This window comes from Falco rusticolus, chromosome 2, assembly GCF_015220075.1.
Source record: "Falco rusticolus isolate bFalRus1 chromosome 2, bFalRus1.pri, whole genome shotgun sequence".
NCBI classification, from domain to species: Eukaryota; Metazoa; Chordata; class Aves; order Falconiformes; family Falconidae; genus Falco; species Falco rusticolus.
Genome location: NC_051188.1, coordinates 116302301 through 116329843, shown reverse-complemented (window position 1 = coordinate 116329843; position 27543 = coordinate 116302301). Strand labels below are relative to the sequence as shown.

Genomic DNA, 27543 nt, shown 5'->3' with positions numbered 1-27543 from the left:
CTTCTTGCTGCCTTACTGCTAGCTATCAGTACTTCCCAACTTTGCTGTAATTGTTACGGAACTTAATTTTGAAATTCTTCCTTCCCGATTTTCATTTTAGAAAAGAATATACCAAATGAAAGATTCTTCTGGTGCAGCTCCTTTTTTCATCGCTCCTTTTCTGGATATTTAAGAACATCTTCATTTTAAATGCAAGGTCTTTATAAAAAATCTTTTATACAGCTGCCACGCTGTCATTTCCAGCTTAGAATGGAGATCAGTTCACTCTAATGCTGTTATTTCTAGCATAACTAGACACCCTGAGGAAGGATTAAATGAATGTTATTTTAAATGGAATTCAATGACCTCAGTGAAAAGCTCTTTCCAATATCTGAGATCTAAGGACATACAAAGGACAGAGACTGAGCCCCTAGGCATGAGGGCTAAATAAGCACCTAAACAGCCTATCAGATGGATAAAGACACGCTTTTTTGGTTTTTGAGACAATCTGATTAAGCACGGTTTTCATTTCTGGTGATTACCTCTTTATAAATCTTCCTGTCTTGCCCAGTTCTGAATTACCAAATGCGTACTTTTAATTGATTTTGCTATAGCTTGTCTTGAGTTAGGGATATTTATTAAACTGATTGACATCAAGTATTTCACCCTTGTAACTGTAACGATGCTTAAAAACAAGGTACAGGACACTCTAGTAATGCCCAGATCCTCAACAGATTGCTCCAAGTTCTCTGAAAGAAACATGCTGGCTGGTTTGAGAGCTTGGACAGAAAGTCCTCTCTACAGTGGGACAGGAGAGCTCCCATGACAGAAAGTTACCTGGCATACAGCAGGACACGGCAGTGTACCATAAAACCCTCTGATGTCTGGGAGTAAGTCATTGCTACTGTACATACTACATATAATATAGCCTGACTGAACCTCTGAAAAAACAGAAAAGTGAGTCATATTGTAATAAACAATATGATACACCACTAGATGTGATGCTGGAGTTTAGTATAGCAGTGGATTTAAATTTTAAAAAAAGAGGTTGTGAAGACCTACCTTCACAGTTCTTGGAAGTTGAGTTATATGTGTAGCCTTCTGCACATTCACATTCGTATTTCCCCAGGGTGTTTTTACAGACAGCTGTCCCACAGATGTTTGGATCCAACACACATTCATTTATATCTAAAAATACAAACAAGTTATCAAAACAAATCACTCCCTTGCATACCGTTTTTTCCTAACCCTATCCAAAAACTATGCAAATTGAGAGAGGCTGGCAAACTGTCTCTTTCTTGCTAGGTCTACCATGCTTTAGTAGCAGACTATAGCTATAGCAATAAAGATTTCAAGAGGTCTCTAAAAGGCACTTCTGCATGCTCTCAGTGAAAACAAATTATCTGCCTGCCTACCTTTCCAATTCCCTCATGTGTTCTGTGGGTAACAGGAAAAGGGATGCATGTCCAGGAAGACAGAGAGAGAAACAGTCTGCAGGTTTCCTGTAAACTAAACCAGACTGCATAATAAAATCCTGTCTTAGAAAAAAAGACATCCAGAAAGGCAAGAAATAATCCTATCAAAGTTTCTTATATGCTACAATCAATTCATGTCACAATTGTCTTTTAATTGGCTATGCTGACAGGTGTTCAAGTCCCTCACTGTCTCTCCATCCCTCAAACCATTTTAGTGTCTATCTTCTGTGCTGTTTCCAATTTTTCAATGTCATTTTCAAAATGCAGATGTGACAACTGGATGCAGCCTGTAGTATCAATCTTACTAAATGTCTTGCAAACAGAATAATATCAGATCCCTGATAGTACTTCAGCTCCTACTTGTATGTGCAGGGATCATTCTAGTTTTCTCTGTGGTTCTGTAGTAGTAGTGGAAAAGGTGCTGCACAGGGAGAACAGATTCTGCCGCTGGCTTGCAATGACTCCCAAACCATTTTTGAAGTTGAAGCTGTCCTGAATTCTGCCTACTTTTCTACAGCTGCAGCGTGTACTCCAAACTCCTAGGTGTGTAATTTTATAGTTGGATGTAATGAAACACTTAAACCTGGTTTATCAAATGATCAAACTAGTATTCTAGGTACTAAGGTATATTAGCATATTTTTATCTTTGATTATTTTTTTAACCAACTATTCCAGTATCTTTCCAAGAATTAAAGAGATTCTAACCAACTTATCTACTTGCCCTTTTTGACAAAAGAGCAGTCTTCTGTTCTTCTGGAATTTCTCTGGAAATTATTCATTCACAAAAATATACATACTAAAGGAACTGACATTGGGAGATGGCTCTCAAGTGTGGCCTCTTAAATTATTTGACACTATCCAAGACTGTTATCATAGCTTGGCAATAAAATATGACATTAAAATAGAATGAGGTTGTATTTTTTCCTAACTATGCAGTAAGAATTGCTAATTATGTCAATGCATAGTCTTTATGTGGAATGGAATGAAGCACGTGGGTCATGGCCTAATAATAACAGACACAAGCATGTACAGAAAAAAAATGATGCTGGCTGAGTAAAAGACAAATCTTTCTCTCCATTAAGAGCATTTTCAGATTCATTAATAGTTTCTTTTCCAATGAACTTCAAACTCCCAAAAGAGCAGCATCACTAATTAGGAGTGATTCAGCCTAAACCAGTGTTTACCAGACATGGTAACAGTATCACCTGGTTGCACCATTCTAGATTCTTGTCTCAGCATGCTTAAAGGGTATGTGAAAATGGTTAGTGACCAAAACAAGCTGTACAGAGCTCTAGTAACGAAGCAGAATCTAATGTACAGCCTTTCTCCTTTTTCCATTTATTTTTTCCCCCCTCCCTGAATTGGTTTCAACCCATCTCAGTTCCATGATCTGGTTTGCTGTACGGTTGCCCAAAGGCTTGCAGTGGTATAAGGCTGCAGGTGGAATGAGTAGCCAAGGTGAAGCAGGACTCATCTCTCATAGGCAATGCAAGCTTCTGCTGACTTAGAGCATTTAGGGAATACTGAACTCAATTATTTCCTCTCTCTAGTCAACAGGCAATGTACTGTCATATAATGATGTTCTCCTTGCATCTCGCTTCCTACCTCCACAATCCCGTTTATTTGTGTGCATGAAATAGCCATCCTCACATAAACAACGGTAGCTTCCAGGTAAATTAGAACAGCGTTGGCTACAACCTCCGTTTGAGTCTTCACATTCATTTATATCTAAAAGAAAAACAAAATAAAAATCTCTGCTGAGGGGAAGGCATTCATTGACCAACTGTGTGGCAGTAGATATACTTAAAGTTTTGATACTATACAATAATAGTAGAACTGTAGTGTTCTTGAGAACTAACATCATGATGATATTAGAGACTATACCTTCTTCACATTTTTCTCCTTGCCATCCCAGTTTACATACACATGTATATTTGGCTTGTCCATCTATGCAATCCTTATATCCATCTTTATGGCACGGCAGAGGGCTACACTGATTTGAAATCTCTGTGGGATGGAAAACATTGGAAATACTTGTTACTTGGCGTTATTTTTCCTCAAGGATCAGTTTAGCCTTTTTCTTCTCTTCCCACAGGTACCTTTCATAAACAGGAAGGAGCTTGATGCATAACATCAAGTATCCATACAACCATCTTGCTACTAATTCTGTCAGCAAGAATTTGCAAGTGGCTGAGAGAAAAAAAAAGCCATCAGTACTTTTTCTTTGTCAGGTAGAAAACAACTAGAAAACAAATGATTTACTAAGCCATGTTAAAGCTTGCAAGATGTGACAAAACACAGACTTAACAACTGTTTTCATTACATTTTAAGGACGTATTTCAGTTTTTAAAGAACAGTGGCTCTTTAAAATGGTGCTCTGCCCCATCATATTACCACGGATTTCACTAGAAATACCAAAGTTTCAAGAATACCAAGAATCCAAGATTAAGAGACCAGTTTCTCTATTCAAGGAGGGTCACATTTACAAAGAAACTAACAACTTGGGTTGCCTTGGCTGTCCAGGTCCTGTGGGTAGACTGGATATGTCAGTGTCGAATACTACTGCCTTTTACAAATATTAACTTCAATGGCAAACAAATTTGCATTGTAAAGAGATCAACTGGAGACTGTGCTTACTAGCAAGATCTAAGAAAGCAAGGCTCAAAATAAAAGACTAGGGCAGAGAACACAGAATGCCCTGCCTTTTTTTCTCTAACCAATATACATGAAGTTCTTTTAACTTTCCCCCCTGCCTATTTTCGCAATTTTACATCACCATACCACATAAGGCATCATTCTGTTTGTGTCTCCTGAATATGCTGGTAGCTTTTTGGATTATTTTTCTGCAGGCCTTCAAACATTACAAACACATTGTTTCTATTTAAAGTTATGTTCTTGTAAAGCTCTGGAATGTCATTCTGAGGCATGCTTTTTAAAAAGGTAGAGTTCTAAAAAAGAGCAGAATGAAAAGAAGAAAGAGTTTAGTGATAGTCGGATTCAAAAAAGTGGAATGAAAGGCAAGTCTTCCTGAAGACTGAAACTTGCTACAATTCTGTATGCAAGGCCTCCAGTGAGGTGATCGCTCAAATGTTTCTTACTTCACTCAAAAGAGCTAAAGAACTGAGCCCCACAGAATTATGTTTAGTCTTTTGTGACCAAGAAAGCTTAACAAAATCTGTGTTTGTATATTACATATATATCTATATGAATTGTATATATCAATTAAATCTACTCCTAATTAAATTTTGCTGCAAGTAAATCCAGAAGCCCAGAGGCCAGTCAAGCTCCACAACTATACAGCACTTCTAGAACAGGTGCTGCACAGCATGCAATAGTCACAGTGCAGGCTCTGTGTTGCAGGGGGCTCCAGTTGCCAATGAAGACTGACAGAAGAAATTGTGTAGAATACATAAAAGGAATGGGGTTTATGTATGGATCCTTCACAGCAATTTACAAAGTTCTAGAACTCCCTACATTTCCCCCCCCCCCTTTTTTTTTTTTTTAATTATTTACTGCTTTTGTAGGTCCAGGAACAAGTGTGTGAACTAAGCTTATTTTGAGCAAAGAGTTTCATAAGTGATAGATGTAGAAGGCACCCTAAGAGTGTGCAACCGGGGAACAAACTTGACTGTAAATGTTTCTGAGCAAAAGACAGTGATGACTTGTAAGAGTCTGAACTGAGAGAAAAAGGATTGAGTTGGCAGTGTGAAACATAAGTAGATCGAATGAGATGAATTAAGGATATAAAGGGCAAGAAACTTGAGGAAACCAATGAATGAACAAAGGAGAACTGGTGAAATACACTAGAGGAAGAAGACAAGACAGGATGGACAGGATTGGATGAACAAAGAGGTTATGTCCACAGATGAATGATTAAGATGTCACTGAAGGAACAGTAATGCAGCAGCCATTTTTCCTGAAAGTGGGCTTGGTGTTCCTCTTTTTCCCAGTTCAGGGTGCCTTCTAACCTACTATCCAGCAATGTCTTTTGATAAACATTTGTGACAACAACGAAATGTCAGAACTGATACTCAGCCTGCAATAGAAAGGGTATGTGGTGGCAAAAAATGTATTGTGGTACCTGTATCCTCTGCCACTCAGAGGTTTTGGTATCCATGAGATGTGTCATGGTGAGCTGTACAGATGTAAAGGCAGGGATCTGTAAGTGTTTATTTTCAAAAGCAATTAAGTATGCAGATGTATGGGATACAGATGCTCAGGGACTTAAAAATGCATATTAGATACATGCTTGTTATTTTTATTCCTTGATTTTTTTTCAGCTTGAGACTGAAACCAGTTACTGTATTATTATAAACTAATTCTTATAATTATTTAATTATTTCTCATTAGGGATTTTTTTTTTCATTTTGACAATATCAAAACAATTTGGATCAACAAGTTCAGAAAGACAGAACTTTTAAAATAAAAAAGAAAATGTAGACATCAGTATCACAAAATCTTTGTCTCAATGAAAATACATTTTACAAAAATAAATGTTAAATACTTTTAATGGGAACTTTAAATTCCACTTTCTCAGCAGTAGCTCCCTTCCAGAGATGTGCATAAATTTTGTTGAACATCTAGGCCTTAGAAACACTTGAAAATCTTATCCATACTCACTTTACTTCTCCTTTATCCTGGTGACTGTCCAATAGTAACAGTTCATTTAATTTGATTTTATAATGTGAATCCAAATGGAGAAATACAATGACTATCAAGTAATCTAGTTGTTTTCACTGGGCAATACAAAAACACTGCACATTCACGGAGCTCTGCTAAATCCTTTCCTCCTAGGATCTCTAATGAGAATAAGAAAGAGTGATATGAATGGGAGTACATTCATTGGCCAAGTGATCTGGAAATTATGTTCATCCGTGACCATATGCAGTGTAATTATCAAGGACTTTTTTTGCCTTCCATTGCTTTCAATGACAAAACCAGTGTCAGATGGTTAAGTATCCCTATTCAAACTAATTGAAAGCTTCTATGATGTAACCAGGCTGTAAAGGTTTAAGAGGTTTAGAGAGATGTTTCAACTGTGACATTTAAGGAACATGGTACAGATTGCTTCCTGTGAATTCACTAGAAAAAGACACAATTCACACTAGACTTATGAATGTATAGGCATAAAAAAATTAAAATATTTAAGCAGTATCACAAGTTTCACGCTTTGTGACCTTCTTGTGTCTGGAGTCAATGTCTATGTCTTCCATCTAGTAACTGAATTTTTCAGCCAGTAATGTTACCCACTTCATGAAGGGCTACAGTGTAGCTATGGGCCAAAGAGTGTTAGAATGGAGAATTAGCCCGATGGATAACTGACTGAACAGGACTTGCTAGATGCAAAGAATCAAGCGTAACTATTAAAGGAAGTGGTAGAGTACAGAGGACATACTCGGGAATGCTGATGAGTTGGTGTAGGACAGTTCTGGTTTTGGATGAATTCTACCTTCTATTTTGCAGTTAATTATGTTTCTTTTCCAGCATGCTTTATAAAGTTAACAGTCATTTATACCGCTTGCTCTGAAAATGCTCCATCTCACCTAATTTTTATTTGTGAGTTTCTTTTTTAGATTATTGAGTTTGCCTGTGAGTTAATGGAGATTTGTCTCTTCTTCTGCCTAGGTGAACTTTCTAGCCACCTACGTGTGTGTTCTTAGACCTGAGTACATTAGGTAAAGGATCTCACAGCAGCACTTACCATTGACACAAGCCCTCAGGTCAGCTGGAGAATCTGGAGTAACTGCAGTAACCCTGAAAATCCCTGCTCGATAGGAGGCAAGGCAGCCTGCAAATGCAAACCCACACAATCTGCTTATGATACAAACACTCATTTAGACTGAAATTACAACAGCCTATGCAAGGCATCTTCAAAGAGTCTGCTCTCACAGCTTGAATTAGAAAACTTGTCTGGGCATATTAAGGACAGCTGATCACAGACCAACCTTCTGAGTGCCTCTGCTCGGATCTAAGCACACAGAACTGCCTAGGAACTCCTATGCATTATAATCAGCACAGAAATCATTCAAGGGCTACGGGCAGAATAACTAAACTAGTATTATCTAAATAAGAAGATCAGTGAATGATATACTAGAGTTGTTCAGGTTTTTTGTACTTACTTAAATATTTGGGATAAAAATACTCCTGCAGAAAGAAAAAAATAAAGACCAATAAAAATTTAAGGTAGGTAGAATTACAGCAGAATATATTCCTGAATACATTCTAAATTATAATGGTATCATAACTACAAAAGAAGCAAACAAGAAAAAGTCACTTTGACTCATAGAATATAGACCAATGTTTCTATATCACTATTGTTTAGGCTAAAACAGCAGACTTTGATAAACACAAGACAGTGAAGAGATTAAGATACTGCACTGAATTCAGAGTGAAGGCAATGAAATTAATTGGGTGTCAAAATTACATTGAAAATTCTCTCTTTAAATGGGAGGATCTTGCCTGATGTTACTGGATGCAGAGCAGTCTCCTTTATTTCCCTTTTCCACCCTAAAGTAAGCAAAATCCCCTGGAATGGGTTGAACTTTGTACATGTAATTAATTCCAAATAAAGTGAAAATTGTTACTAAAACAGAAATTGTTAAAAAACCCTGATTATTTATTACTAAAACTATTTAAATTTGACAATCAGTATATCCAAATACAGGCAATGTTATCAAAGTCAGAACATGGAACTGGCAGAGCTTGCAAAACAAAATTCATTTTACCCACATGTATTTTGTAATAAACCTTTTACAGTACAAAGTTGAATAAAATCTATGTAATACTAAATAACATGCAGTAGGAATGAAGTGAGGAACAGAGTTCTCCCCACTAGGAAAAAAGCTTGCAGTAATACATCCATTCCATTCATTAAAAGGGCTGCACAGCCACGCATCTTCTGTGTAAAATTTTAACTGAAGCCAACAGTTTCCCCACACGGAATGCCTGCAGATAACTGTGGTCTAGAACTGGTGGTCTGTACTGGAAACTAAAATAATATGTACTCAACTATCCTCTTTGCTTATACAGTCTTCATTACTAATTGTGCAGGTTCTATCCACAAAAGAATTTCAAACCAGTCCGCATGTTGGGCTTCTTTTAGTTTTGCAGTGTGAATTCTATGTACTTTTAGCTTTCCCTCTGCAAAGAACTACTATCTACCTCGTAGATATTAATGAGATACTTACAGTTTCAGGATTATTTTCAAAGATTTCCCTGGCTTCTTCCTTATTGCATAATTCTTCAATGCACTCTCTTTCTAGATTTCCCTTCTTACTTTCCTCCATAAAAGAATTTGCTCGTCGTTTCCTCACCAGGAACTGAGAGGCATACTGCTGGGATAAAACTTTGTAGAAACAAAGCTCTGTTGTTATTTATTTATTTATTAACAGCTGAAAAACACTGTAATCACTTAAATATGAGAATCTAACACAAAAGTCTGAACTAAATCCTTAGTCAGGATTTGCTGTTTGCTATGATCTTGAAAACTGTGGGCAAGAAAACCTAGAATTCTGTTTTCTGTATGTGGGGTAGCTGTTTCTGACCAAAAAATTCCTAAGTTACCAAAAAAAATGTTTGGGTAGTGCTGTGCCTGAAGCATAACTTAAATGTCATGTGCAGGACAAGATATTTCTTTTTTAGCTATAGATATTACAAAGTGAGATATGTGACCAACAAGAGGAAAAAAGCTGTGAGGCCTTTAATATTACATGTTTCAGTAATATTCTATGGGTAAATATTCTGAACATATTTAACTTATCTGAGACCAAAACTGTGTCTTACAAAATCAGGCTACCTGTTAAATGTAATTAACATAAATGTTATTCTGTTTTTCAGAACCACAAAGAACAGGACAAAATGAAAGGTGAGAGTGATATCCTGAGAAATATCAAGGCAGACAACCTAGAAATACATTCAGATTTTACCAAGATAAAATACAACTGTAAGTAACTTATATTTCAGGTCTTTGATGTTATGTGCCATTACTTAATTTTCATGTATCTTATTACTGTCATTTTATTGACTTTTACACAAATGGTGAACAAATAAGTGAGTTGGGAAATTATATTAGAAATGAAAGGGTTGCTTCTATGTTCTTTACAGAGCACACACTATAGGAGTAGCAATGAAATTAGACTGCCTCAGTTTAATTTTTGGACATACATTGTGATTAAGAGAAACATGGAAGAGCATAACTGGAAAAAGTCCAGCTGATAGGGTTAAAGAGCATCACTGACATATGTTAACTAGAGAGCACTACACTTCCGAACTTGCCCTTCTTTTATCAGCCTTTGCACAACTTAACCTCTCAGACCAGCACAACTGTGTGAGGGTAATGACACTTGCAGTGCAAACCAGATACGGTGTACATACATATTCATCACTAATCTAAAAAGATCATTTCAAGCAGACATAGCCAATTCAGTACTGTTTATGAGCACGCAATACCTCAACCTCAGAGCACCTTTGTAACTAAAACCTACATATGTTACCTAAAAGCCTCGATCGAGTGACAGGGAACACAACTGAAGCACTCTGAAGCACTGCAACATCTGATAATGATCTGAAGAAACCTTTCTGTTACAGCATCCTAAATGTATTTGATTTGGGATAAGCCTGTATCTCCAAACTGATGTTTGCTTTCTTTCTGGTAAGACTAATCTTTCTGGTAAAGGCAACAGCTACGATTTCCTGAGCATAAGGTGGACATGCTACAGCATACCTCCAAAGTTTTGAAGCACACCTTCATCTCGGAGAGGAGCCAGCAAGTTGCTTAGAAACGCAAGGAGGAGAAGTCAGTTTGTGCCCTTCTCCACCAATAAGTATATGAGCAGGCAGCAGCCCAGTATTTGAGGACTCATTCCTTCTTATATACATGACCTACATGGTGTTCTTAAAGAAAAGTCTTAATTTCTGGGCCCCCACTTCCAGAAATTCTTGGCACAAAAGAAATGATTCAAGCCTGCTTTCTTCCTCTAGTGTTTTCTACTTCCACAAATGTTAAATTATGCCAGAAGTACATCTCAAGGGCTGTTAACAATGTATTTCAAGAGCTGGATTTGGATTCTCTGATTGTTACGTATTCCTCATACAGCAGTTAGGAAGAGCAGTGAATTGGAAATTGTTGCAACTGGATCTCCTAGACTTTCTCTCTCAAGTCCACAAGCCCATCACTGACATGGCGTCTGCTGGGAGGCTGGCAAAAAGCACGGTGAGATGACAGAAGGACCTCATGAGAGCTCTTCTGAGCCCTAACTGCACTGGAAAGCATACCCAGAAAATATTTTTGCTGTTTATCACCAACTGCTGCTAGCAGTGTCATTTCAATTAACTTGGGTAGATGGCTGTATTTGTCACTACGTAAAAGCAGACTAATAAGAAGGATGCAGAAAGTGTATCTGTTCTGAGGGAAAAGGAGTGACAACAAAATAGTAAAATTCTGCATTGCACCTGCTGGTTTTGTTTACAGTGGAGATTTTCTACCAGTGCAAGCATGCTGACATAGCTTTGGGGCAGGGGCTCTGTGCTATAGGTGAGGCCTAATTTACAGCTGACTTTAAACAATCTTGTTTTGATCTTTAGCTACATCAATCTCATTGTGACACAGTTTTTCAGTAAATAAAGCACAAGAAAATTCCAAGTGCATGCAGTGTTCTTCAGGACATTACACCAGATGTAACACTGCTTATCTTGTGATTTCAATACAGTGGGGTAATGGAAACAAGTATTTCCCCCTACATCACAGCAGGCCAGCCTTCTCCTAAGCTGATTTCCTATGACTTCTGAGTTCAAATAACACAGGTAGCTCAATGAAAATCCATGTTTTTAGTGCAAAGATTTCAATTCCCATGCATAGAATTAGTACTGTATTTATTCAACTGGTTTTAATTTTTTTAAAATTAAAAATCCCGACTACTGCTGCTGCTGTCAGTTTGATTACAGGAAACTCCACCACACTTTTGACCCTGCCAGACTGATAGTTAACCCTTAAGAACTCTGTGTGTTTCGTTTGGTTATCACTGAAGCCTGATAGAATTGAATTGCCTTATGATTAAAGCAGGTGTTGTGCAGACACTGTAGAGTGATTACTTATCAAGCACCTGTTTAGAAGCAGTGCTACTGAAAAAGAAAAATAAAAAATGGGGGAAGACGATGAGATTCAGTGGTTCCTTACAGCTGTTTTGTAGTATAGATGCAACTATAAACCTGCTGTAAGTGGGCTAGTTAAACATAGCTTAGAGCTGCTTACCTAATACCCCAGCTGCAGAAAGCAGTTGTAGCCTACTAGTGCTCTCTCCCAGAAACTCAGCAAGATCCGATAAACTGAATAAAAAGATGTGATACCACTGCAGAAAGTGCTATCATCTTGTTTGTACAGCTGTTCTATTGCAATCAGCTCCACAATTCCAGCAACTACAGTCTCCCAAAATGCTCATCAGTGACATAAGTTTTACGCAGCCAACAAAATAAACCCAACCGACTGCTAATGTTTGCCCGTTCCTTCTCCCTCTTATCCAAAACATGTCCCTCACTGGATGTTGGATAGAATGCAGCTACACTAGCAGAGCCACAACTTTTTTTTATGATTATTGACTGGTACAAGCTGCATTATTAAGATCTGTTTTCTCTTTTTTTCCTCCCTGTTCCAGAAATCCCTGGCATTGTTCAGAGCCAGGCATAATAAACTGGACTACATGGACCACAGATACTTCGCACGCGTAAGCTTCAAATTTCTCACTGTTCATAAAAGAGAAAACTGACAAGGTACTCAGTGGGGAGAATAAATGGAACAGAAAATGTGATGAAAACAGGAGAAAAACAAACATTACAAAATGTTTATTAGAAGATTTATTTTTAGGACTTGTTCAAAAATGTTATAAAATGAACTTTCATCCTTCCATACTGTTCCCTTCACAATCAGAATCCCTAGCATTCAAACAGAAGTTTGAATAGTAAACATTAGTTTTTTACTTCTGCCTGTTTAATCATTAGTAAAACGCGTCAGGAACAGGCTTCTTTGAAACTGCAATTCTGCCTGTTCCAGATACACAGTGCCTTCTTTTGCTACTAAGCTCAAAGACTTCTTGTGTCAAAGATGTAAGCGTTGATTGTTTGTTGGGGGTTTTTTTGATCTATAGGTGAGCGAGTAGTGCTTACCTAGGCCGATAGATCTGAACTCATGAAGGGAGTCAGGGCCGCTTGCCCGGACTCCACAGTATATGCCAACTCTCCAGAGAGCAAATGTTTTCTTTCCAAGCTAACCAAGCGCTGCTCGCGGGCTCACTGACTCCCGACTGCTGAGCTGCACCCCGGCCGCCACCCCCCCCCGCCCCACTACAGCCCAGCTGCCCCGACAGAAACCGCGGGGGCTGCGGCGCTCGCACCCGGGAGGGGACGCGGCGCCGCGCCGGTGAGGCGGGCAGCCCCTCGCCTCAGCGCTGAGGCCGCCGCCTGCGGCCCCCGACCCCACGCTCGCCCCCGGCGCTGAGGGCCGGGCCGTTGGAAGCGTGAGGGGCGCTAAGGGACCCCCCCCCCGCACCCCGCCTGCCGCCCCCTCGCCTCACTCACAGGTCGCGGCCTCCGCCAGGGCGATGGCCACCGCCAGGCCGGCCAGCAGCGGGAGGCACAGCCTGCCCCGCGGCCTCATCGCTACCGGGGGCAGCCGGGACCGCTCGCGGCACCGTAGCTGCGCGGCGGCTTCTCTGCGCGGCGGCGGTGGGGCCGGGCGAGCCTCTGAGGGCGGGAGGGAGGAGCAGCGGGGCGGGAGGAGGCTGCGCCGTGGCCGGGCAGCGCCGGTGGCCCGGCGGGAGCGTCAGTACGGGCCGCGCTGTGGGCGATTCAAGCCTGGGCTGGGCCGCGGGGCGGCTCTGGGGGTCCGCAGGCATCCTCCCGCGGAGCGGCTCTCGGCAGACCACAAACCGAGGCGCTGGAGGGGGTGCGGGGCAGAGGCAAGCAGCGGCGGCCATTGCCGCAGGGTCGCGCCGCCCGCTGTTTACTTCAGCCAGAGGGCAGCGGGGGAGGGGGAGGCGGGCGTTCAGTGCTCGCCCCCTCGCAGCTAATTGGCTGATCCTCGCGGGCACCGAGGCAACCGGCCGCTCCTATTGGCTAGCCGCGGGCCCGCCTACTCGCTCCCCGCCGCCCGAGCGTTAGCGTCGCCTGCCGTCGGCTCCGCTGCCAGCCCCATAAGTTTGTACCTTCCCGCTTCCTGCTATCGGTAACCAGGGGTTACCAGCCTGGTTACGCGTCTCAACAGCCCCGGAGATCCCGGCCTCCGCCAATGAGCGGCTGCGCGTGAGCGGTCACGTGACCCCCGGGGACTTGCCGCGTCGGGTCCGGCGCGGCGGAGCCGAGCGGAGTTACGCGCCCGCCCCCTCCCCCCGCCGCCGGAACGCCGGGCCCGCTGGCCGCCCTGGCGGGGACGGGCCCCGCGGCACCGAGCCCCCGGGGGCGCGGGCGGGCAGCCGTTAGCCCTCGGCCTGCGCGGCCTCGCCGCGTCCGCTGAGCGCCCGGTAAGTGCCGCTGGGCGGGCAGGCGGCGGCTGGCGCTGTGAGGCGGCTGGCTGCGCGGCCCGGGCCGGCCCCGCCGGGGCCTGTGGTGTTTCCAGGGCAGAGGGGCGAGGCGGGCAGCGGTGGGTCGGTGCTGGGGCTCGAGGCTTCTTCAGGTACTTGTGCCCGCGGGGAGGGCGGGCTGCCGGCGCGGCGGGGGCGTCCCCCGGGCGGGCTGGCCGGTGAGGTGGGGGGCGGCCCCGCCGGGCTGGGGCCCAGCGTCCTGCGCTGCATCAAACGTCGGTGTCGGGCCGCAGCGGCAGCCGCGGGCGGTGGGTGCCGGGCGGCCTGCCTGTTGATTTGTATGAAGCGAAAAATATATTCCGCAGTAGAAGAGGCGAGCAAAGGAAACGTACCTGCTCCGAAGCCTGCGTTTTAGGGCTGCTTCTGTTTTGGAAACGCCAGGAGGAACGTGGCTGGAAAAGCGTGGAAAGTCCCTTGAGTTTCTAGTCTTGTAGAAACTTCTTCATAGAAGAGCTGATGGTTCTAGACCTGTGTCTCACGAATACTTGTATGCTTCAGTCTTTTAAGATGTTACAGTTCTTGCTTGCTGTTCATGCACCTGTTTATACACTGCAATTGTGGCAGAGAGGATGGTGTTCAGATTTTTGCTGAATATGCCGCCTTCTCTGCTCAGAAGCTTGGTTTGCTGTTCGAAATATAATGCAATACAACTAAAAGACCGTGATTTTAAATTAAAACTCAAGTCAGCCAAGGAATATCACAGTAGGAGGTTAAATAAACCTTGAGGAGGGTCAGCTTTGAATGGTTTCTTTAATTATGTTTTGAAGAAAGTGAGAGCTTGATATGAATGAAAAAATCTAGCGTAAAAGCCTCTACCAAAGGCAGAACATTATAAACTGAAAGTGAAATGTGTAGAAGGTGCTTGTTTTGTGCTTCGACATGGAAGTAGATAACCTTATTCGTCAGGTGTCTTGGTTGTTGGACTTGCTGGTACCCAGTACTTTGGATCATGTAACATACAGGCTGCTAAGTAGCTCGTGATCTTAATCTAGAGTGTCAGGAGTTAATGCTGTTACCTATCATGTTTTTCTTAGTCTCTGTAGTATGCTTTTTCTGTTCTCATAACTAAAAAGGGGATCTTTGACACTCTTTAGTCCTTGACACTTGTGCTGACCTGCTACCTGAATGGTATATCGGTTTGACTACATGGATTTACATATTTCTGAGTTTGTGGGTATGTTGGTTTTGCTTTGCCTCAACAAGCATAAAGAGTTTAAGCTGACATACATCTGGAACAGCTTCTCAGCGTTGTTAATGCAGCATATAAAGTACAGGTAGTATGTTCCATACTTATTTCAGAGATCAAGTATATTCAAAATAGCATAACATGATGTGATTTGCCTCTCCACCATAATTTTCTCAGCAGTGTTGAATGCCCCTTCCTCCTATCGTGGTATGTTTTGGAAATGTTTTATCTTATTTGTAACCTCATGCCCACCCCCCACCCCCCCCTTTAGGGTTTTGCATTTAAACAAGATTTCTCGGCTATGACATAGTCATCCTCTGCTTTCACTCTCTAACAAGTTTTTTTCATCTCATGAATCCCATTTAAAAGCTGTGAGCCACATCTGTGCTTTAGAGCAATTCTGTGACAATTTGCAAACCTAGACGATGTGTATAATATGGGATGGGAATTGTTCTGTGATGATGTTCAGGCACTGAAAAAGTTGCGGTTTTGTCAGTGCCTTGTTTGTTGTGCTGCTGTGTTTTGCTTTTCAGCAGAGCTAGCTGAAGACTTGTGTAGCAGTGTTCTCAAAGTTAGCTTTGTTGGTACTTGCTTGTGGGTTGAGGCACCATACTCTGCTGCATGTGGGGTGTTTTGAGGATTTTTTTGGATTCTTTGGAGCCTGGTTTTAATACTTGTAATAGTTGTAATCATTTTGCTGTCCTTTTTAGGAACTTCTTGGTTCTTCATACACTAAACTGTCCTATGGAGAAGCTACTTTCAGGTGCTCTTGTGTAACACAAGATAAATATTTAAAGAATATCTGTTATCTCTGCTCTGGAAGAAGCATTTCTGGCATTGAATGGTGGCAGATCCACACAAAGGCATCCCTGAATACAGCAGCTTCATAAGATCAGGAGAAGTTCTCAGTTCCTACCTGTATAAATTCTTCAAACCATCGTAGTTTCCTAGGGATAGTTCCTCAATTTTGTTCCCACTTCTGCTGGTCCAGGTGGGGAAAATCAAAACTTTGGAAAGTTGTTATAATCCTTAATTATTTTGTTTTCTGCATAATCCGAAGTTACCTTAGTTTGAGGTTAGTTATCGTTTAAAATATGAAAGGAATTTCTTTGTTTAAAAAATGAGTTTTAGAGGAACAAGCTTCAGAAAACTTGCTATGGTAGTTGAAAGTGTTAATTTGAATTATTTACCCTTTCAATCAATCTGCTCATGGTGGCTAGTTAGCAGGAGGGAATATCTCTACCTCTCAGCTGCTCTGATGTGAATCCAGTTGGGTTTTTTAGCTTAAGCTGTTGATCAAAATGGGTGCTAAGATGATATGAGCCTATGAGCTGAGGTGACAGTGCACATTCCTTCTGCAAGGGTTGTGATCATCTCTGGAGGAGAGATCGGTGTGTCATTAACCACCATCCCCTGTCCCATGACACATGCGTGGATTTATTCCCCTATTCCATAGCCACCCCCCACCCCTTCTGTGAATAAGAACTGCTGGTGACTTGGGCCCCATCTCTGGAGGTGACCACTCAGGGCAGGGGAAGTGGCATGTTGGACTGCTGGGTGCCAAGACCAACTTGGGTTGAACCATCGCCATGCTTGCCTTGCTTCTTCACAAGGCTCATCCTCCTTTGGTTCAAGTGGTCCATGCTGTACAGTTCCTGTACCATGCAACTCAAATCATGGGTTATTTTCCACCAAGTTTAAATCTCCTTGAGATACACACTGGATTTCCCCATCCTTCCATGTTACCCACCAAGTGCACCTGAGCAAACATAATCCTACAAATGGTTTTGCCATTTCCCGAGGGAGGAGTAATCTAAACAGCCTTTTCCAGCTACTAACAAGTGCTGGACTCCAATATGCAGTAAAGTAAGCAAGCTCAGTGACCAGTGCAGGAGCCTGCCAATTAACAACTCACACATGTCATTACCTTTAGCCCCACGTTGGCACTGAGAAGAACTGGTGGGCTGACCATGCCCAACAGCTACACGTGCACCCAGTGACTTGCTCACTCCCCTCTCCCATGGGATGGGGAGAAGATAGAAGAAAGATGAGAAGATTCGTGGATAGAGATAATGGCAGTTTAATGGGGAAGGTAAAAGCTGCATGCTCAAGCAGAACAAAAAGAGGAATTAATTGCTAGTTCCCATCAGTGGGCAGACATTCAGCTGCTTTCTGGAAAGTGGAGCCTCAGCAGTTTAATGGCTGCTTGGGAAGACAAACGCAATAATTATGAACATTCTGCCTTCCTCCTCTTTTCCCTGAGCTATTTTTTGCTAAGCATGGCATCACATGGTATGGAATATCCCTCCCATCAGTTGGGGCTGGCTGGCTTGGCTGTGTCCCCTCCCAACCTCTTGCCCAGCCCAGCCTACTGGCTGCATGGGGCAGAGAGAAAGCCTCCATGTTGTGCAAGCACTCTCCAGTAATAACCAGAATATTTGTGTGTCATCAGCAGTGTTTTAGCCAAAAATACAAAGCACAGGACCATACGGGGTGCTGTGAATAAAGTAACTCAGCACATCATCCCACCAGGGAGGTTGTAGGTTTGAACTCGTGCAGTAAAATTGCCCAAAGTTTGCCAGTGAAAGGCCTTTACCTGGACAACTGCTGTTGTTTGTGGTATGATTATTGTAGCTGAACAACAAAGGGAATTTTAAAGCTTTTGCATCTTGGTGCACTTGACTGCATGGTTTGTGTAAGCTTTGCTGTCTCATAGCCAAGTGTGCATACAAAGAAACAAGCATGCACGTGATCACAGTTTTTCTCTGTTGTCTGTTTCACAGCAACATCAGAAAGAGGAATAGTCTCTGTTTCTTCTCCTGCTTGAAGAATAGAAGGTGGGATTGTGAAATGGTGGAAGTACTTGATACTTCTATTAATTTGGTGACAATTACTAGATATTTTAAGTTCCTGAGAGTGCTCACTAGAGAACCCAGTTTCCTTGCTATGGGATCTTTTTGTGTAAAAGAAATTGACAGTTAAATGAATATACATAACAGATAGGACATTGTTTGCTTTTAATGTTTTATCCTGTTATGTTTTTACAAGCTTTACTAATGCTTGAAATTCGTCCTTATTTTCTGTCAGTCAGCAGAGCTGTGGGGTGCATTAGCAAGGCAAGCACTGGAATTTCATAACTTGATGTGTTTTACTGCTCTAACTTGCTAGTTTCCTTATGTGCAGTGGTCTTGCATTATTATTTTGTGTAAGTACTGTGTTGTTGCTGCCTAGATATGTAAAATGAGGGCAGATGAAGCGTGAGAGGATGGGAAAGTGAAAGACATAATGAGACTGTTGTGGGGCTAACTGAGTATGACACACTGGATAGACAGGCTGCTGCTAGGGAAATGACTTGCTTTTGTTACATGTAGGAGCTAACTATGCATTTCTTTTTTGTTTTTTTTCTTTCTCCTTTGTAGCAGTGGCAAGACAACGTCTGGGCCTCTGCAGTCTCTCTCCCAGTCGTCTTGGGTTGTTCTGGCCTGTCCACATTGTTTCTGTATCTTTCGCGGCTCTGGATGGCTATTGAAGAGGGATGTTCAGTCTAATGGCAAATTGCTGCAGCTGGTTAAAACGGTGGCAGGAACCTGTCAGGTAAACATGTGGAAGTATTTTGTGTTCCTCTGCTGACCTTCCCAAGCTGCATTTCATGTCCTCTCACCTATGTTTTACTTTATTTGTTATATAACAGTTTCATATTTTTTAATGCTGAGACAAAATTCATCATTTTTTTTCTCTTGAGAAAAATACATTGTCTGAACCTAAAAATGAAGTGATAATCATCTCTAATTCAGGTACTTTGTTTCTGACTTCAGGAAAGCATAAAGTTCAAAATATTGTCCTTTGCATACTGTTTCTCAAGTTGAACATTATGAGGTTATGCTGGCATGGTTATGCAAAGTTTTTACATGGTTATGTAAAACTTTTGTCTTATCTAGTTTCTGTGTTTTGAGATTCTGAAGTGTAATGTATTCAAACCACTTTGTTGTCAAGAGTAGACTGTAGCCCCAGTGTAATATTAGTTTTCTTACTGTTACCCAAGTATTGTAATACTACGTTTTGTGGGTAGCATGGTGATTTATGCTGGTTTATGGAATTCTGCTGTTCTTGTTTGTTTCTGTTACTTTTACTTTGACATCTTGCATCCCTTTCCCTCCAGTTAGCAGAGGTGCACAGATAGTGCATAGTTTGTTTCAAAGTATTTGGAGACTATGAGGAAGGGAAATAAAGGGTACACCACACTTCTTTCTACTTCACACTCATGTAGGTTGATTTGCTCTTTTCTTCAATGCTACATAGTTAAGGTTTTACAGAAGGTGCTGCTGTTCAAAAAAAATACAGTGGATTGAATAGCTTCCTGACACCACCAATGTATTATAGACAATTGTGAATTTATATATGTTTATGGGTGTTCTGATTTTGGCTTCCTATTAAATTATAATTTACTGTGATCCTACTGTTCATTTTTAGGTTATTTGCTCAGAGGTTTTTGGCTCTTCTGAAAGAACTTGCATAAATCATACTTTATGTATGATGCTATTAGTTTTAAGACTGGGAAATGACAATGGTTTTAGTATTCCTTCACTTAAAGGGGCATCAGTTTGAGCACATTCCTTTGACTGCTCTGACACTGTGAATAGGAGGAACAACTGAAGTATACAAATATATTTATTTTTTTTTCCTATTGCCTTGCTTAAAATCCTATCCTGGTATAAATTTTAACCTGTATATCAGATTGCTAATATATTGTACATACTCAACACCACTGGTTTACACATTTGCAGTCTAGATAGCTCCTGCTTGAAACAAAGGCACAATGAGTACCAGTGCTGCTTATTTACAGCATCTGATGTTGTCTACACAAGTGTTGTATACTTTATAGTGTTCTGATGCACTGGTTCAGGTGGAAATAAATTTCTAGTATATGCACTACTTTGAGGCAGAGGGATGCTAAAGGTACAGCAGAACGGAAATGAAAATACAGAAATTGTTAAAAGAGACCATGACCACATCATAAAAAAACCCCAATGATAAAATTTATGGTACCTTGAAATTAGATTTCAGCAGGCAAATAAGAGTTGAAAACCAAATCATTCTCATGTGGAACTTACAGCACAATATTAGATTTCTCATGTCATACCTTGTTTCTGTTGTTCTGTCTCATCAGATGGTTTGACAGATTGAACACCAGATACACAATTGTAACAAAGCTGCTACTTGGTGTTTTGATACCTATTATTTTTACTACTTTGTGGTAGATTTGCTATGCATGTATTAAAAAACTAAATAAAATAAGTGAAGTCTAGCTAGAAGAAAAAAAAAAGATTTGAAATATCTTTTTTTTCTTTTTTTTTTTTCTCCTTATGGAGGAAGGTGACACTAATAATGGTGGGTCTTGATAATGCTGGTAAAACTGCTACAGTCCGAGGAATTCAAGGAGGTAAGCAATTAATTTATCATCTAAATGCAGCATTGAAAGAGAGGATAATTACTATTTTCCATCATTTTAATCTAAAAGTGTTGCTTCATCTCTTTAATTTCTCTCTCCCTCACGTATCGTTGAAAGAAAATTTTGGTGATTTTACCATGAAAAGTAGCACAAGTGTGGTTGCCAAAGTGAGAATGTCACAGGCCCCATTGTGTGAATACCTGCAGGTGGGAGAAAAATTAAGGGGTCTTACCTTTGAAACATAAAGATCCTGATTTTTTATTTTTTTTTTTATATCCCGCAAATCATGCTAGGGTGACTTAAAAAATACGTGCTTTATGCTCAGGAGAAGTAGCAGAGCAAGCTCTGCATTTGCTCGGTGGCCACTGTGCCTAACATAGTGTTGAACTAATGTAGGCCAGGTTAGTGGTAGCTCAACGAATTTGCTACCATTCTGCTACACCTTTTTCAAAGGTAATAGTACGGCGTAGAGGCAAGGTAGATATAGCATGGAGATGGCTGCCTCTTAAGGTGTTGTGCTGTGCAGCATTGGACTTTAGTCCACTGTGAATATGACTTTGGTTACCATGCCCATTTGCCTAGGTTGAAGAGTCCTAAGAACTGAAATATATTTGGCTTTTGCTAAAATCCAGCAGACTTAACTGCAGTCTCCTCCAGCTGATGCACAGCCAAAAACTGGTTTTATCAACCCTAAAGACTAATTGAAGGTTCTAATCTTCACAAGACCTGACAAGGGGAAAAATAATTTGTTTTTTACGGCAAGGACTATTCAGAAGCCACAGTCACACAAGTCAGAACTATCTTTTCCTGGAGGTTCCCTTTAGAAATACTCATCTTTATTCCACTTTTTCCCCAGAAAAATAGTACTTTTAGAAATAACTGTCACATTTAGCTGATAAAGGCAATGAAGTTGGGTTTTAAACAGAATGGAAGGCTAAATAATGAAGCAATCATGTTTTCAGGGCAAAGATTTGGGAATATAAATGAGAGAATATTCATAACTTTATTCACAATTTAGCAAGCTCGTGAGCTTACGTAACACACAAACAGAAAGTCGAGGTAGAGTCTCCAAGTCTGCCAACACACTACTAAGTACACTCTTGTTATTACACAAGAGAAAAGTTACTTGGAAAGACAACCCCACAAGGTGGGGGATGACCCATAGAGAGTTGTTGTTTTCATAGGCACAAGTTTTATTTCAAATTATATCCTGCTTCCATGTATCACTGGGTGGTGCAAAGTACCCTCCAAAATCAAGTGGCCTCTGACTGAAGAGCCTAGAAAATTGTTAGTGCTTTTCTGGTGATAAATAATGATAGAAAATATGTATCACTAGAACCATCCTTTATGTTGTATACATACACATAGAGTTTCCTTCTTTTGAACCTTTTCCTCATTATATGTACTTACAATGTTGATATAAAGGTTACTGAAGTAGAGACATTACTGGATGGTCACTTGAAAGCAACTTCAGCACAAGCACACAAGAAAAAAAACCAACCAACCAACCAAAAAAACCCACCAGGTCCATTGATTTCTCTAATGTATACTAAGATGTGAAACACATCATTAAGCAGAATATTTTGTATCACTGCATTAATTCAAAGTAATTATTAACGAAAATGAAATCTACAGCCTTCAGCTTTTGTCCTATACTTTCTTTCACATAAAGCAACTGATGGAGGCAGCTGACTTGCTTGCAGTTACAATGTTCCTTCAGCTATTTATTAGACTACTGAACAAGAAAACCCTCTAGGCCAAAAATACGCTATGATTCTCATGACATTTAAACAAGAATCCCAACCATATTTTGTTGCAATTTTGCATTTTGCACAGTCACCAATGTTGCACAGTGGCCAATTCAAGGCACTTAAACACCAAAGCACTCTGAACATTTGGTCTTAATGTTTCCGAGATAGTTAAATGCCTCTGCAGGCTAATTTTTTTGCAGTGGACTAAGGGCTCCAATGCTGCACAGCACAACACCTTAAGAGGCAGCCCTCTCCATGCTATCTACCTTGCCTCTACGCCATACTATTACTGTTAAGTGACACCATATTGCTAACCATGTTTAACTAATTCATATTTGCCAGAATCGATCTATAGCCTGTTTATACATTGAAGATTTTAGTATTGGAGACTTCACTATGCAATAGGAGCAGGTGTTTCAGAATATCCCCTTATATTTGGCACCATCAATAACCTTCACCCTTAACCAACCCTCACGTTCACATTGTTCTATCTTGTAAAAGCACATATGTACGGCTTACAGTGCCAAATGTTCTTCAAAATAAAGTCATCTGAGTCTTGAAGCTGCAATTATTCACAAATGGGCGACCTGGAGCCTTCTCTTTTTGGAGTCTTGGCTTACACTATCCTGGCCAAGGGGTCTGTTCTGAATCCCGTATGGGCTGTGTGTGAGAGTCTCAAAAAAGGAATGCAGTAACAGAAGGCTGGTAGTTATTTTGCTTCTGTATTGCTCTTCAGAGCTTAGTGCTTTTGACCATGCCTTCATTTCTCCCTCTTAACAAGCTGAATTTTACACCTGTTTCTCCTGCCTCGTGTTGCCAAGCTACATAAAGCAGTTGCAGAGATCCAATAACTCACCCTTACAAAGTCAGCATAGTGGTGTGAGGCAAATACAGGCTTTCTTTGCCTGCAGGAAAGGGAGACTGCAAGCAAAAGTATTAAATATAAAGCATTTATTAGCATATTGCACGGCAAATAAAAAAAAACCACAAAAAGCACCCCTCCCCCCCAAAAAATAAAACACAACCCAGAAATTAGAAATAAATAAACAAACAAAGGCCAAAACCTGATCTTGAATAAAGGGAATTGATCTCAGAAGAGCATGATTTTGGTCACTTCATCTCAGCCCTTGGTTTGAACTTTTGAGGCTGTTTTGGCAACTGTAAGGGATAAAGAATAAATTTGGCAGAGCACAAGCCTTCCCAGGTCATAATGCATTAACAGTTTTGTTTGTTTTCCTTCTCAAACTTGGATTAATACGGTATGAATGCTGTATAACTGTTCAGGTGGGAGCATTGGTGGTGAGGGGGAAAGTAAAAACTACAGTATGCTGAACACCACTGCATTTTAACTGTGGTGTTAAATATTTAAAATTTGCATTTGGGGCTTTTTTTTGGTTGTTATTTCTTTCCCCGTGGAGCTTCTATCTACACTAATGTAAAGTAACTGGCTGAGAGACTAGTACATTAGAGTTGAAATTACTGGAGGAGAGGGGAAATCTTAATGTAAAATTGGTTAAACATGGTTAGAAATACGGTGTCACTTAACAGGGAAGGTTTGCTCCATATTTTTAAAATACAAATTTTGCTACACAAATCACAATGTAAAATCTTCTTTAAATAACTAAGGATGCTTTTTTTTACTGAAGGCTTTCTTCTTTGAACTCTGACAGAGTCTCCTGAAGATGTGGCTCCAACAGTTGGGTTTTCCAAGATTGACCTTAAACAGGGACGCTTTGAAGTCACCATCTTTGATTTAGGAGGTGGCAAACGAATTCGAAATATCTGGAGAAATTATTATGCTGAGTCCTATGGTGTAATATTTGTTGTGGATTCCAGTGACATTGCAAGAATGGAAGAAACAAAACAAGCCATGACAGAAGTTTTAAACAGCCCTAAGATATCAGGAAAACCCGTATTAGTGTAAGTAATGTTAATAAATGTTCTATTAATTTGAAAATTTGTAAATGTTGACCTTCGATACACCTTCTAAAGAAGTATTTATGTATAGTATAAATGTAAGTATAAAGTACACTAATACTACTGTAACTTTAGCACTAAGTAGTATTACAATTCATTTTACAGTACTTCTGAAGTATTTTTTTATACCAACCTTGGTAACATACTAGTGAACAAAACCTTTTCTTTCCCTCCTGAGTTGTACATGGTGATATATTGAATCCATTAACAGCACCTGATGATAGATCTTACTTAGTCCTTCTCAGAGGTATTTATTTCTTTTCTTTCTCTTTAGCATTGGAAAAAATAATAACTTGAGGGGTTTCAACCCTTTAGAATTCTAATATTACTCAAAATGGTATGATAGGTTAAAGGCTTTGCGCAAGTTTGGCATGGCAATATCACGTAAAAATATTGTTACTGTTTAGGCCTACATCAATTAATTAAATTGTAAATGCTTGACTGTATTCTGCAATACCAGTAATCTCTTCAGCAATAAATGGCTTGTTCACATAGCACATGGTGCTAGCAAGACAGCGCTGTGAGTTGTCATGGGTACATGGACCTCACTTCACAGTGAAGAACAGGATCTATTACTGAAGAGGTTGAGATGCAGTCTTCATTGTGGAGCAAAGTAGAGTGGGATCATCGTCCCACTCTTCCTTTTGCCATCTTTTCTTCCATCCTAATCAATTGTATTATGGCATACCCTAATCCTGCAGGATACCTATGCTTGTGGCGACTCTGCTTTTTGCCAGGGGTAAGAACACACCCTGCTGACAGAAGAAAAGGGGAAGACTACTCTTGCTACTAATCCTCCCAGATAAAGTAATGGGTAGTGAGCCTGAGCACTATTCAGGGAGAAGTGGCGGCTCAATGGCCTGGAAAGAGAGTAGGCTGAATTTGCAACGTGGGCATAAGATTGGTACAAAACACCCTGTATTAGAATAATCTGGGAACTGAAGAGTTCTGGTATTATTCAGTGTGATGCTTGCTTCAATTTGAATTGGTACTGTGCAGCTTAATATCTCTCATAGCCCATGGGACATATCCCAGTATCATTTTAAGACAATCTTCCTAAAGTGCTGATGGTATTGGCTGTTATTGACTTAGTACAAATTACTTTAAATGTTACGTTTGGCTTTTTGGTTTTTTACTGTTCAGTTGTCATAGCACTATCAAAACTGGCCGGCTGCAACAAGGCTTTTACCACCCCATCCCAGGTTAAGTTCAATAAGTAGTTCCCACGCCTTGCCCCGGCACAGCCACCGATCCCCCACAGGGTTTCAATAGTTCATCTACTCTTTGTGCTGTTTCTTCATCCTCTGGCAGCCAGTCCACCCCGCTTCTTGCCTTTGCTGCATCTGGAGTCTCTCTTCATCTGGGCTCCTTTTCCAGCCAGCTCCTCCTCATCCAGGCCTCCTGCTTCTCCCAGGGCCTCTCCTACATCCAGGGCACACTCTCTCTCCTCCCTCTGCTTCTTCCCAGTCTCTCTCCATCTGGTCCTCCTCTTCGTACAGTCCTTAGAGCTATTTAAGTACTTAGCAGGAACCAGCCACAGCTGCACCTTATCCACATCAGCCAACGTGCGCCCCTGAAGCCAGCCCACAGCTGTATATTATCAGTGTTAATTAACCTGCTTTAATTCCTCTATAATTCTTTTACATTTGGTGTTACTGCTAAATTTATGTTTGCTTTGCTCATGTAGGCTTTGTTTAACACTCAAATGCTTAAGTAGTTAATCAGTCTGTTATGTATGGGGAAACTGAGTTGCAGAAGGCAAGAGTTCTTGCAGTTCATGGTTCAATTCTTCTGTCAGCATCCTCAACAATTATATAGGTATGCAAATTTATATTTTATTTTCTTGGAGGGTTTTTTTGTCCTTTTATCAGAAAGGAACATGTAATCTTCATATTATGTAGGCAAATACTGGTTTTGTTTGGGGTTATTTTTGTATTTGGGGTTTTTTTGTTGGCTTTATTTTTTTTTTTGGTGTTTGACATGAAACACACGCAAGATGTAATACAAGTCTATGTGCTATGGCTGGTATTTTTATACTAGAGACATTGCCAGACAGGTTTTGGTTTTGTTTGGGTGTTTTTGGTTTTTTTTAGTAGAAAGTTACTTTCTACCTGTTATTTTGGGGATGAGGGATTATAGCTTTTACTGTTTCACATTTCCTATTAGAACTCTGTCGGCTCTGGTTTAGTTTGTTTGCTCTTCTGCATAACTGTGTAACTAAAAACATCACGGAGAAGTTACTTCAATGTTTACTGCAAAATTTCTGCTGTTAATCATTTTGAATGCTCAATCAAATTCTTATGTCAATGTAAGATGTAGTTAATACTATCTACTTAGAGTTGATAGTACCTCATATTAAGAAGAAGCTTTCTTTTCTGCAAGTCTTCCTGGGCTTCTCTCAGTTCTTCTGCAGTTTGTTATGTATTTTTGTTTCTGCTTTTGCCATTTTCTAACCAACATATAGCTGAAAACTACTTCAGTTATTTACTTGTGTGTAGATAGGCAGCTGTCTTCCTGAGCATTAGTGAAACTTGAATTTTTTTCCAGTATATAAGGTACAGCTCTTGTTTAACAAGACCGTATTTACTTCCGAGAAACGTATCTGTTGTGTGCAGAGGAAGGGCTAGCCTAGGAACACCTTTCTCTCTCAGATGAGGATGCTTGTGTGAACACTCCTGCATGGGGGATGCTGTGTAAACCAGTGGTGCTTGCTGTAATTTGGTTTTCTCTGTGAACGCTGGCTGCAATTCCTTCACAGAATTACCATAATGCTTTTCTTCTTGAGGGCCTAGGAGGGAAGGAAAGGGCTATCTGTTATGTACTGTTGTTTTTTCTAAAAGTAAAAACAGGAAAAGAAGATGGTGTGGTGTGTAGTGCATATTTCTGTGTGAATTACATACATTTATATACATAGGTACATACATATATATATGAAAGAGCATGTTGGCCATAGCAACTTTTTTCTCTGTGTGGCTTATTGGCTAATTTGTACTTTGCCCTTGGGACATAAAGGTAGCTTCCATATATGTAAGGGAGATCATTTAATGTAACTGTATCAGTGGTGTCATTATCTATTTTTACTTTTTGTTGCTAATGTGTAAATAATATTTTTCACTTTATGGTTCAGACCTCTGGTTGTACTATGATAGCAGTCAAT

At 40.6% G+C, this 27543-nt stretch overlaps 2 protein-coding genes across 3 annotated transcripts in view; one reads left to right on the top strand and one right to left on the bottom strand.

The window, feature by feature from the left end:
* Positions 1 to 13435, bottom strand: part of PROS1 (protein S) — a 34790-nt gene extending 21355 nt beyond the window's left edge. Inside the window, exons 1-8 of one of the 2 annotated variants that reach the window (XM_037378132.1) lie at positions 13023 to 13435; positions 11704 to 11777; positions 8642 to 8799; positions 7574 to 7598; positions 7156 to 7242; positions 3339 to 3461; positions 3060 to 3182; positions 1042 to 1167 (exon numbers count right to left, since the gene is read on the bottom strand). In XM_037378132.1, the coding sequence (XP_037234029.1) occupies positions 1042 to 1167; positions 3060 to 3182; positions 3339 to 3461; positions 7156 to 7242; positions 7574 to 7598; positions 8642 to 8799; positions 11704 to 11777; positions 13023 to 13420 (1114 nt within the window). In that variant the 5' untranslated portion in view covers positions 13421 to 13435. The remainder of the gene's footprint in view (positions 1 to 1041; positions 1168 to 3059; positions 3183 to 3338; positions 3462 to 7155; positions 7243 to 7573; positions 7599 to 8641; positions 8800 to 11703; positions 11778 to 13022) is intronic. The other variant, XM_037378133.1, reaches the window with a different exon arrangement.
* Positions 13436 to 13699: 264 nt separating this feature from the next.
* The window catches only part of ARL13B (ADP ribosylation factor like GTPase 13B), a 54177-nt gene continuing 40333 nt past the window's right edge, over positions 13700 to 27543 (top strand). The window contains exons 1-4 of the mRNA XM_037378135.1: positions 13700 to 13963; positions 18629 to 18803; positions 20579 to 20649; positions 24080 to 24329. Of these exons, the coding sequence (XP_037234032.1) occupies positions 18745 to 18803; positions 20579 to 20649; positions 24080 to 24329 (380 nt within the window). The 5' untranslated portion in view covers positions 13700 to 13963; positions 18629 to 18744. The remainder of the gene's footprint in view (positions 13964 to 18628; positions 18804 to 20578; positions 20650 to 24079; positions 24330 to 27543) is intronic.